This window comes from Zalophus californianus, chromosome 8, assembly GCF_009762305.2.
Source record: "Zalophus californianus isolate mZalCal1 chromosome 8, mZalCal1.pri.v2, whole genome shotgun sequence".
In the NCBI taxonomy this organism is placed as follows: Eukaryota; Metazoa; Chordata; class Mammalia; order Carnivora; family Otariidae; genus Zalophus; species Zalophus californianus.
Genome location: NC_045602.1, coordinates 66326184 through 66338963, shown reverse-complemented (window position 1 = coordinate 66338963; position 12780 = coordinate 66326184). Strand labels below are relative to the sequence as shown.

The window sequence follows — 12780 nt, the reverse complement described above, 5'->3', positions numbered from 1 at the left end:
AGGAAGATACTATTTGACTCCCCGAAATCTCATTTTCTCCTGCCTAAATGTGTCCGGTTCTTCAGCCATTTCCCACAGGACATGGTTTCCGGCTGCCCCTGCCTCTGAGTACACTCCCTGTTATCAGTTCCATTCCAGACTCTTTCATCTGAAATGGAATGCACCACTTCAGTTGTTGACCAGCTCAGGCTCAGTGGGACTCTTTCTTTCTTCTTTTGATTTTGTATTTGGATTAAATCAAACTAAAATGGCACCAACTCTGTGGGCTGACACACTATGCAACTGAATCATAGGTTTCCTGTCAGCATCTTTTAAATACCTTTTCAAGATACTTACTTTCCTTTTCAGCCTCACGTTATCGTCTCATTTCACAAGGGGAAGTTTTAAATCATGGGGAGAAAAAAAAAAAAAGACTAGAACAACAAACCTAGGCACCGCCAGGAGCCCCATTCATTTTGATATTCTGTTTATTAGCGTACACATTGAGTTCAAGTTCCTCAGTCAATCATAGACGTTTACATTTACCTGACTATGCTATCACCGAGCTCGCATTTCTATCTCTAGTCCAATGACCATCATTAATGACTTGGAAAATATCTTGCTACAAGCCACATGGCCTATGTCTCTGGTATCCTTAATCTCTCCTTCTTTTTGTTTTTTCCTTAATCTCTCCTTCTAATAAACCAGTCAGTAAAAGATACGCAGTTCACAGTGAACCCCTGTCGCTGCTTAGTAATCATTACTTCCTTTTCCAAGTGTTTATTGACCTTTTGTGTAATAATTCACCTTAGAATTTTCCAGGGATTACATCAACTCATGAATCAATATTTGCCATAGTCTACATGTTTTCCCTTTTGAATACAGGACCTTTTTATGTTTGATGCCACCAAGCAGGGGGAGCTGCAGGCAGAGGGAGAAGCAGGCTCCCCACTGAGCAAGGAGCCTGATGTGGGACTTGATCCCAGGACCCTGGGATCATGACCTGAGTCAAAGGCAGACACTTAACCAACTGAGCCACCCAGGCACCCCTTAAGGTGCCCCTTAAGGCCTTTTGATGAACATTGACAAATACATACACCTACATGATCCAAACACCTATCAAGATATAGATCACTATCATCAACCCTGGAAGTTTCTTCATGCTAACTTCTGAGTGTCAATCCCCACCCTCACTCCCCACCACTTCTATTCTCATGTGAAAAGACTATTCCATTGTTTTTCACCATAGATAAGTTTTACCTGTTCCAGAGCTTCATATAAATGGAATGATCAAGGGGCGCCTGGGTGGCTCAGCCGTTAAGCATCTGCCTTGGGCTCAGGTCATGATCTCAGGGTCCTGGGATCGAGCCCCACATTGGGCTCCCTGCTCGGCGGGAAGCCTGCTTCTCCCTCTCCCACTCCCCCTGCTTGTGTTCCTGTTCTCACTATCTCTTTCTCTGTCAAATAAATAAATAAAATCTTTTAAAAAATAAAATAAATGGAATGATCAAGTAGGTACTGTTTTGTATCTGGCTTCTTTTACTCTGTAGCTGAATGGAATTCCATTGTATGTATAGAACAGAGTTTGTTTATGCACACGGCTATCAACGGGCACATGCTTTTCCAGTGTTTGGTTGTAATAAAGCTGCTATCAACATTTTTTGGATGAATCTTGTGGACATGTTTTCTCCCTCTTATGTAAATACATAGGAGTGGAATTTCTGGGTCATAGGGGAAGTGCATATTTAACTTTTTAAGAAACTGCCAGACCTTTTCCAAAGTGGTTGTATCATTTTACATTCTCATAGAAAAGGTAAGAGAGTTCCAGTTGCCAACATTCAGTGTTGTCCAACTTGTAAAATTTATCTATCCCAGGAGCAGATAACGTGATCTCATTGTGTTTGTAATTTATGTTTCCCTGATGACTAATGATACGAAGCACTTCTTTGTTTCCTTATTGACCATTTGTGAAGTATTTGTACAAATCTTTTATCCACGATGCTAAGTTGGATTGTTTCTTTTTACTCTTGAGTTCTACTATGTAAGATCTGATTGAAGAAAGAGTTTCATAATTTAAAAGCATTTGAAAACCCCGGTCAGTGTAAACTACTTTGATAGTATCACTTCTCTTCCTCTTCTTTGTCTTAATCTGATTTTTCTGGCACACTTTCCCTCCTAAATATGTTGACTCAAGCTGATGAATATTTCTAGCTGTATAGTCATACTCCTCCAGTGCTCTGAGTATGTGGGACAAAGTTCTCCATCTGTTAAGGACTGAATATTTGCTTCCCCACCAAAATTCATATATTGAAGCCCTACCTTCCAATGTGACTGTATATACAGAGAGGGAATTTGCAGAAATAATTAAGGTTAAATGAGAACATAAGGCTGGGGTTCTGATCCGATAGAATTCGTGTTCTTGTAAGAAGAGACACCAAAGAGCTCACTCTTTCTCTCCATGCACACAAACGCTGAGGAAAGGCCATAAGCACACTTGCTGTGTTCTCATAGAGAGTGTGTCCAAGCTAGGAAGGGAGCTTTCACCAGGAGCCATATCGGCTGACACCTTGATCTTAAACTTTCCAGCCTCTTCCTATGACTGTGAGAGATGAATTTCTTTTGTTTAAGCCCCCTTGCCCGGATGTGGTATCTTGTTAGAACAGCCCTACCACATTAAGACACTGTCCCAACTGCAGTATTCTAGCATTGAGTTCCATGTCATCGGGTCTTAATGAGATCCCATCACCACACAGCCATCTCTTTGCTCAAAGTCCAAGTTCCATTTGTTAGACTCTAATGTCAGGGCTTCTTCTTGACTGTTTTTCTTGTTCTCTGTTCCCAGGAGTGACTTGGCCTATCTTCCAGGCAGTTTTCTTGCAATGACTAATACATGCTCTTATATATTCAGTTTTACAGTTTAAAATCTTCTTGATGAGGTATTAGTCCCCTTATTTCTAGCCTCCCTGGAATAAACTCTTCTTTCCCAGAGTCCATCCATTTTTCTAGTACCTTAAATCATGTAGCAGAAATCCCAGCTCTCTCCTTGGATGCCATCTATATAGCTGGCCAACTGTTCCCTTAGCCTCCATTCCCTTGCAAGCTGTGCCCTTCCACTCTACCAGCAAGGCTAAAATACACCATGTCATTTACATTTCTAAAACCCACCCTTAAGTTCTCAAGTCTCCTTCTCGGAAAATCAAAGGCTCTAGAGAATGGTTCTTCTGAGAGGAACTTTGTCCAGTAAGTATTACAGGCAGAGAAACTCTATGTGAAATGTTGTGAATCTGGGGAGAGGGTACATTGCTTTCATCAAATTCTCAGGAATTTCTCACTGAACAGCAGTTAACACCCAGTCCTGTGGGGACATATTCCAGATTCTCTGTTCTGTCATGACTCAGGGGAAGAGGCAAGTTGTGGTAGTGAGTCCTGATGAGTGATACACAAATGCGTGGTTTGACATGGTGACCAAGAAGGACAGCTCATCGGACCAGCTCTGCCAGGTCTTCAGGAGGCTCCTTTCATAAGCCTTCAGGGAGCCACCAAACATCCCTGCTGGCCTGTTCCTCCTGGGGGAGCAGCTAGTTTCCTGGAAATGTCTAGGAACTGCGAATTCCCGTTATTGTTCCATGGAGCAGTGATCTTGTTTCATATTCTGAGAATCTTTAATCCACCTCTGCTGCAAGAATCTCAGCTTTGTTAAATTGCTTTAGTGGCTCAGAACTTTTTCCTCTTTCTCCTCTGTCACTTTCTTTCCCTCTGCAACCTGATTATGATCACCTTAGAATATTTTTTCTCCTGAACCTTTCTTTTTGGATTTCTTCTTTCATCCTGTCTAAAAACCGTATATCCCGTTATATAAGTAGGGGTATGGAGCAGCATTCCTCAGGCTCTTTTTCTTTGTCCACCTCAAGAAATAAGCTTGTATGTGTAGTAGATAGAGTGGGTAGGTTCCTGCTTCCAGCTGGGAGACCAGCAGGACACACGACTGCAGCCACTATAGCTGGCCTCTTTGCTCCCATGATCTCACATAGAACTATGTGAATAGTGGTTTCCCTTGGAACTCCTTATTTCCAATGCTAGGAAATGTGCCTATTTTCTAGCAACTAGTGGCTCTGGAAGGCTTCCTGGAAATATGGCCTGCCTGTCTGCTTCCCTAATCTTTCTACACTCGGTATTCTGTTGGGGAGTGGGCATTTCCACTCTGCTGTCAGGTAGGGGTCTGCCCGATTCAGAGAGATCTTAACTAAGAGTATTTTAGAGTCATACACTCTGCTGCACCTATCTCCTGCCGTGTGTCTGTGCTGGTTTCAGGTTCCTTAGCATGCCAGTCCAAAACCCTCTGGAAGCTTCTTCTGTTACTGAGACCAGTTTCCATCAGGGACACCGATGGCGCTCTTACAACCTCAGAAAAAGCATGCAGCTTCCCACTTTGGTCAGGGTATTCTCTGGTTGTTGCTGAGAGGATGGAAAAACTCTCCCTCTTTAAATGGCTCTCGCTGGAGCTGTTTTTGCCAAGCCATGGCTCATGAGCCAAAAATGGAAGCTGGTTTCTGGTGGCAGCTTCAGCTTCCACCACATGTCAGGACTGCCCAGTGTGAGCAGCCGACTCATATTCCACCCTCATCCTTCCGCACCTGGGATGAACGCTGTGTGGCCTGGGTGGGCAACTCTGAAGAGCTTTTCATAATCACTCAGAAGTTGGGCTCTTTTATTTGGTTATGCTTGTTGAAAAGGAGCTTCCTTTGTTTTAAAACCAATTATTTGAGTGTTGCCAGTGAAAACTGTTTCCAGTATCCGTGGCACAAACTGCTGTGTTCATTTTAAATCTTACTTTAGGCCCCAGGATTATAAGTGGTCCCTTGCTCTTCTGTCCTAGCCTGGGCTGTGGTACAAAAGCCACTATGGGGGATGACTGTGAAGACACTTCTGATCTCAAATGTCAGCCAGACTAACCATTAGGAGTTTACACTAGAGACCCGTGGAGAATGTACACTTAATATTTGAGAGAAACAAATAAGCTTTGTACACTTCATTAGGCTCCCAGAAGTAGGGTCTGTAGTCTAACGTTTCGTTCCTTCCCTCACAAACTACCTACTGAGGACCCATGATGAGCCAGGTAATGTTTTAGGAAAAAAAAAGAGACCGAGTTCCTGCCCTCATGGAGCTTACACTCTAAAGAAATGGAGGGAAGTTGCTGCTTAGATTGACTGCTTAATTTGTATCTACTAGAAGCCACTCTGGAAAAGAACACGGAGGAAGTAGTCTGGAGACAGGAGTAATGAGACTGTGGAAGGGGTGCTCACGGGTTTCTGGTTTTACAGGGCCAGCATGCAAGATTCAAGAAGTATGTGGGGCACAGCGCGCACGTCACCAACGTGAGGTGGCTGCACAGCGATTCTGTGCTGCTCACGGTCGGCGGTGCCGACACCGCCTTGATGATCTGGACGAGGGAGTTTGTGGGGACCCAAGAGAGCAAACTGGTGGACAGCGAAGAGTCGGACACGGATGTGGAAGAGGATGGAGGTGAGTGAGCCCCGCCTGCCGCAAGCCGGCTGCCCTTCCTACACATTCCCCCCCTCCCCCACATTCCCCTTTCCCACTGCCAACCAACTCCACGCCCCTGTTCCTTTCCGTTGTTTGAGGCTATGACAGTGACGTTGCTAGAGAGAAGGCCATTGATTATACCACCAAGATCTATGCGGTGAGCATCAGGGAGATGGAAGGCACCAAACCACACCAGCAGCTGAAGGAAGTTTCAGTGGAAGAAAGGTATGGTGTTGCCAGGTTTGTTTGCATTTACTGCATCTGATGACAAGAAACTGATTTCAACAAGAGTTCATTTTCTTTGCCCTCAGAGTTGCTACCTCAGCTAGTCTTTTGTGTATATGCACAGAGTCTTAACCTTCATACAAACTGAAACTGGGGAAAATTGCCCATGGCCCCTTGCTATGTGGCAAAGGGTGGGTTACCCTTTGCAGAAGTTGGTTGTGGAATATGACTTGAATAGAAGTGAGATCTGGTTGAACCAGGCTTCCCCTTGCCCAGGAAGGATGTCAGGATAGCCACACACTGTCTGGAATGTGATGGCTAACAGGAGACATGCTGATTAGAGGGGTAGAGGGTGGGAGGGCTTCTAAGGTCCTGGAGGAATATTTGTGGGTCATGAAAAATAATCCTCTGTTCTTACCAGAGTCTGTGCATTACACTGTATCACTTGGCGTACCTTCTCTCATTGTGTCTTCACCTGCCCAAGATTGTTCAGGTGGGTTTGGTGAGTCCAGACCTAACCAATTTGGTTTTGTCACCTCGGGATCCTTATATAGAAAGAGAGTTTCAGATGTCATTTTAGACCTTTTTGATGTGCTGTTGTGAGTATTGATAAGGGCAATAGCCAAATACTTAGGCATTTTTAAGAAAAAAGCTCCCAGTTACTACAGTTTCTTCATTTACCATATTCATACTAGGAAGGATAAATACTCACTAAAACTCTAACATCTGAAGAGAATTTAATGGATCACAAAAATGTTTTAAGAATTCTCTGTGGGTTCTTTATAATGACATGGGTTCGGTGTTCACAAGTACCTTTGTCCCACTATAATTAATGAGATTCAAGTTGTTTTTTTTTGCATTCAGTGTGGCTTTCTGCCTAATAATTATTTCAAAAATTTGATCTATGACTTCTTAAAATTAGGTGGGAATGTAAATATAAAGAAATATTTCTCCCTCCTGCTTCAGTTCATTGCTAGATGTTAAAATAAGCTTGATAAACAGTGGGGGTGCTATACACAAACAGATGGAATCTGCTGCAAAAATCCCCAATTCATCCCTGACATTTTTGTTAGATGTCACTGTGAAGATTCAGAGTTCTCTTTTGATTAAAAAAAAAAATTAGAGATTTTTCTGCAGTAGTCTGTAAATTATGGTTTATCTTCTTGCAACATGGTTTTTCTAGAGGCCATGAAGAGAAAATAATTTTTAAGGGCCTACTACTTAGAATAGAGAAAGAAAAGAATCATATGCACATAAGTGCCTTAATAAACCTCACCTTTAGAAACATTTGGCCTAAATTAAACATTCTTTTGGGAGAAAAATTACTCAACCTTCCAATGTCACAAAACATTATGAAATGAGTTGCCTTGGCTATTATTCCAAGGTTGTTTCTGGCTGATGTCTACAACCCAGTGCTTCATCATGCTGAGACTTAGGCCAGCCACTAAGATTTAGAAATCTAAGCAAATTCCCAATTCCAAACACTGCAGTTGGTTTCTAACCTAAACTGAGGCTCATCTGAACTTCCCCTTGTCATGATGTCTCTTTGGGTAGGCCTGTAAAAATATTCATCCCTGTTCAATTTAGGAAAAGGTGTGAGACGTGAAGGTACAGAGGACCTTTAAGAATTTTCAGTAACTCCAGAATTTAGAAGCTACCTCACCACATCAGTTTGGGAACTTGTCATATGTACATTAGCAGCCACAGGACTGACTTTTTTATATATACAAAAAAAAATGCTGCATAGTATTAAGAGATATAGGGATAGGCATTTCAGGACTCTGTTGACATTTTAAAATAATTCACACCAGGGTGTAGCGAAGAAAACATGCACTGAACAAAACATTTTTGAGATAAATACAGGGTCCGGAGGAATAATCAAGCCTTTTTTACACAGAGCAACATCCTTGGTAACTTAAAAGCCTTGACAGCTTCAGTTCCCAGAGTGGGCTGTAACCAGAGAGCCGGATGCCAGCTGCAAGGCATGCTGGGAGCAAAGCTCGACCACAGTAGGAAGGGGTGAGCAGGGAGGGAGCAGCAAATGGTGTCTGAATCAACAGTGTCCATGGGGGCAAATCCTAATCAGAACCAAAAACAAGCAGTCTCCACCAGTCCTCATCAGTAATGTTAGGGGAACTTGAACCTCAGAGATATGACAGTAGACAGCATCTGATCTGCAGAAGAGAGAAGGGGGCACCAGACAAGGCGGGATGTTCAGAGACTTTGTGAAAAAGCAGGATGAGAGAAGGAAAGTGGGGTGGGGAGGACTCTTGCAATAAGGTAGGCAAATACCTCACCTGAGTCCTCACCTGGGATAAGAAACGGGCTCTGTGGACTCCAGCATCCCAAGCAGAAGAGAGAGAGGCAGAGACAGAAATGCTGGGGAGCTCAGACAAGAAGAGTCTGGGGCCAGGCAGCACCTGGCTTCTCCCTGCCAATATTCAGGACTGTCAGCCCTGATACTCTTCCCTCTGGCCCCTCAAACCCTCCTGATTGGAGAGACGGAGGCTCTTCTTGACCTGCCCTTCGCCTTTCCCTCCCAGGCATACCTGTGGGTACCTGGGTGCCTTTTCTAAACACCTGGGCCAAGACATGCCCCCCAGTAAGACTAATGGGAGACAAACACTGGAGAATTGCAAGAGGTGTGGCTCGGAACAGCCTCTCAGTGCAAGGACTTGTTTTGCCTTTTACCAATGTTTCAGAAAATTCTACTTCCGGTTTAAATCCTTTTCCACTTTAGAACCGTGAAATGAGCACAGGATCCAACATATTATTAATAGTGCTTTGCAGACAGCTGCACATTATGCACCAGTAAGTTTTTAAGCAACTGCATCTCTAATTCCTCACATTTCAGATAGTCCTAGATTGGTTCTAATTAGACTCAGTTATTTGATTTTAAAAGAGCTGTGAGGCTTTGGACTGTGCTTCTTTATACAATTTCTAACACACCATGAGTTTTGATTCTTCAACAGTCACGTGATATTTAGTTCCAATCTCTTGAGAAGTGGGAAAGTGGAGAGAAATTTGTAATTGCTCTCAAAAGAATAATGAGTTATACCTACCAAATATGTAATCCCTTCCAAGTATTTATCAAGTATCATGGTCCCCCACTTCAACTTTGCTCTAGCACACTGGGATGCCTTGCCCCTTTCATCTATCCACACTGGTCTAGCCAGTACCCAACCTCGGGTGAACTCTTGGGTAATCCTGCTGCTCACCTGCCGTGTGTGGCATGTGGCTGAGGAAAGTCAGGTTTGGGGAACCTGTGCTTTTAGACCTCATCTGCATATTTAGGGCTGCCCCATAGTGCTCTTCTTCATCCTCTGCTGACTTCAATTCTGGTCTTCAAGCAACCTTTCCAAACCCCTCCTGCCTCTCATGTTCCCACCTCCACCCTGACACACCCTCTTGCTTTCAACTTTTGGTGTCATTCCTACTTTGCTGTGTTTTCTCAATATTATGGCTGTTTCATCCACCTGCAAACTTAAAATTATTACTTAATAAATACTTTAAATGTCAGTTCTTTTTTAGAAAAGAAAAAAACAGGAGGGGAAGCATGGTTTTCAGAGCAATTTAAGATACAAAACGCCTACCATCATCACAGCACAAGAAATAGTACCAAAATAGTGTGTTCTCACTTCAGTAAAAACAGTTCTCCTGAACTCATCAGGAGAAAAGCCCTGAAATTTGCTCAGCACCAGATTACTAGAGTTGCCTATAAAATTAAGAAGTTTCTTTCACCACTTTACCAAGGTCACACCAAGTTGATATGTCATTTTCTAATTTATAAGGTACGACTTTCAGTTTCAGGGAGGTCACCTAGCCCAAACTGGCCTAAGCAAAAGGAACCTATTGGCTGACATATCTGAAAGTCCAGGGATAGGGTGACTTCAGGTGTCACATGATAGGGAAACTCACATCTTGCTATTCTCTCTCCATATCTCAGTTCTGCTTTCTCTCAGTTATTGCAATTCAAGTAGCAAAATGACTATAGTGCCTGGACCTTAGAGCCCAGCAGGAAAGAACTACTGCTGATTGACAAGTCCTTGCAAATGTTTTATTGGCTCTGGTGGGTCACATGACCACCCTTGACCCAATCACTGGTGATCTGTAAACTATGAGCCTTTTACTGACTGTTCAAGTAAGTAGATTATATGCCACCCATAGACTAGTAGTGTAATCACCTCTACCAGAAGTAAAAATCCAAGCTGGTTAACAAAATTTGATTTTAAGTTTTATTTATTTATTTGACACGGGATGGGGGAGGAGAGAGCAAGCACAAGCAGGGGCAGCGGCAGGCAGAGGGAGAAGCAGGCTCCCTGCAGAGAAAGGAGCCTAATGTGGGGCTCTGTCGGAGGACCCTGGGACCACAACCCAAGCCGAAGGCAGCCACTTAACCGACTGAGCCGCCCAGGTGCCCCCAAAATTTGATTTCTATATGAACCCAAAACAGGACATGTCTACTGCCCTCCACCTTTTTTTTTTTTTTTTTTTTTTTGGTCATATACGCACTCTTAAAATGCTCCACTTTAAGCTCTCCCACATAAATGATTGAAAACACAGTTAGCCCCTCCCCAGAGAGTTTCAATCAGTTACTGTGTCCAGCCCCACATCCAGGATCTTGGGGAGCTATGAAGTCTTCTCATCCAGGTCCAGATAAAGCTCTTCCTTGTCCTGTGACTGATGATAATGTTGACCACCCTAACGTGCCAAATAGACAGTGGTAAAGAGAGGACAGAATGAGCATAGTTTTTTAAACTGCCACTTGGAGGGAGAGAGAGTGAGACCCAGTACGTAGTGGTCTCTGGTCCACGTGCATGTCATCCCCTGCTGGCTGGGACAGTCATAGGCTCCTGCCCTTGCCACGTGCTTGTTTTGCAGAACTAAATAGTAATACGAATGTTAGAAGAGGTCGTCAGAGGATGTAAAGGTTGTGTTTGTTATGACAAAAGATACACCAAGTGGAAACATAGAGTAGGAGGTAACACACTGTCTTCTAAAAGAACCAGCTTCCCCTAGTCTTTCAAATTCCTTCTGGAATGTAACTGATGCCCCTGTAGGGTAAGGATTCTACCAGGCACCAGAAACTCCCGTGTAATTCCCATAGAACTGAATCCTCCCCTCCCACCCCCACCCCCCCACCCTGCCCAGAACTCCTCCCGGACTCTTCCAGAAACTCTGGCTCTGTGCTTAGCCACTCCCCAGGTGACCATGACCAGTGCACACAGTAAGACAGGAAGGAAAGGTCAACTTTAAGAGACATCACCCAGAAGGCCCAAGCTTTAGGTGCATCTAATTCCATTTTTGATCCTTTACCCTCTGGCCTAAGAGTTGGCATTCATAGCATCAACTTAGCAGGAAAAGGACTTTGGACATTTCAGACTGGTAACTACTTGGATAACTCAAAGTCAGTCATATCAGTGAAACAAATTACTGTTTTCTTTTGAAAAATCCATTAAATCATTTTTCATACTTTTTGTCCTCATGTTTTGATGATAAACTGAGCACTGGTTAATTGGTTACTGTTGGTATATATTCCTTTTTAAAAGCATAGTTCTTATTTGTCTCTTGAGGTAATAGTATAACCTTTTTCGGGGCAGCCGATTCTGATGGTGCTATTGTTATCATGGTTTAATGTTTAAATTGTCACTGTGTGGTCTTTAGCAGACCTTTCTTTGGGTTGGTATCTGCGGCTTTTTCACAGTACCACCATGTACTTCTGAGATTCTCCTTGTTTTTTGACAAGAGGTTGGTCCCATCCTCATCAATGGTTTTCCTGCCCCAGCATGGAATCTGGTTTCGGTGGGTGCACACTAGTTCCCCATAACTACTGGAGGTGGCTTAAATTGTTGTAGACCTAAAATAGAAAAGAAAAAAAAAAAGCAACTTTTTTTAAGATCATGAGGTAAACTGATATTTTAAATTTAACTCTTTTTTTGCCTTGTTTTAATAGGACATTTGTTATGCTTCAGTGCACCATATTATATATATTGTATTTCTAAAGATTACATTGGATCATGTTGTGTAAAAGATGAGAAAGCTTTCTTTTCCTTTTCTGGTTTTGATTCTTGGCTTGAGTTCTCTGAAGTTGGCTTCAAAGAATGTAAAAATATAGGGCACCTATTATCTTAGATAGAATTTCTTAGAATTAGTGCACCGTGAGAGGTATAACCTAAGTCTTTCAGGTGTGACCTGAGCCCTCTGTCAGTTGTGGCGCCAGCAGGAAAGCAAGAGTGCTCTGAAAAGGAAGTAATTTGGGGAGAGTCTAATGAAAGGACTAGTCACAAAGGTGTGGGCAGGATTAAGAGAAGCAATAGGGATGGGGTAGCCCCTCCACCACTCTTGTGTCCAGTGGTTGGTGGGGGGAAGCTGTTGCCAGATGTGGGGAGCATTAGCTGTGGGAGCAGACTGCCTTACAGGAGCTGAGACCCGAGGGAGAAGGCTAAAGGGCACCGACCTCAGTCCCAGCAAGGAGCTCTCCGGGGAATAAATTCCCCAGTTGCATTCTCCTCTGACCCTCTCATCTTCCACTGATGCCCCTCTCAAGCTGAAGCCAGTCAGAGCTGAAGGGTCGTCAAAGGCCAGCCCTGGAGGGCTCAGAGCAGGAGGAGAGAAGGGTGGAGAGTAGACATGGGAAGGGTGGAAAATATCCTGCTCATGCTCCTTTCATGTTTTTTTTTTTTTCCTAATGGAAACTAGTATTATTATCACAGAAAAGAGCCTCTGGCCATTTTGTTGAACAGTAATTCCTATAATTTATAAATGCCTTTGAATATATACAGTCATTTCAAGATACCAGTAAATATAACCAAATCAGTATCAAGAATTATTAGAGACATTTAAAGCTCTACCTAATTTTAAATGGATCAGTTTTGATGAGCCATAGTTTTACACCCCTGTCTCGGGATGTCAGAAGAATTAACCTGTAGAAAATATTAGTACACTGAGAATGGTCACTTTTTAAAATTGATTATTTTTACTCACATTTTCATATTCTCACATATCTTTAAAAATAACGTGTGAACGTCTTTG

General features: G+C 43.1%; 1 protein-coding gene across 10 annotated transcripts in view; it reads left to right on the top strand.

The window, feature by feature from the left end:
• Positions 1-12780, top strand: part of EML6 (EMAP like 6) — a 272181-nt gene that overhangs the window by 223154 nt on the left and 36247 nt on the right. For all 10 annotated transcript variants that reach the window (XR_004820268.1, XR_004820267.1, XR_004820266.1 and 7 more), the window contains 2 exons: positions 5301-5502; positions 5622-5748. Coding sequence is in view for 7 of the 10 variants with exons in the window: in XM_027623736.2 (XP_027479537.1) it covers positions 5301-5502; positions 5622-5748 (329 nt within the window). In the remaining 3 variants the exon portion in view is untranslated. The remainder of the gene's footprint in view (positions 1-5300; positions 5503-5621; positions 5749-12780) is intronic.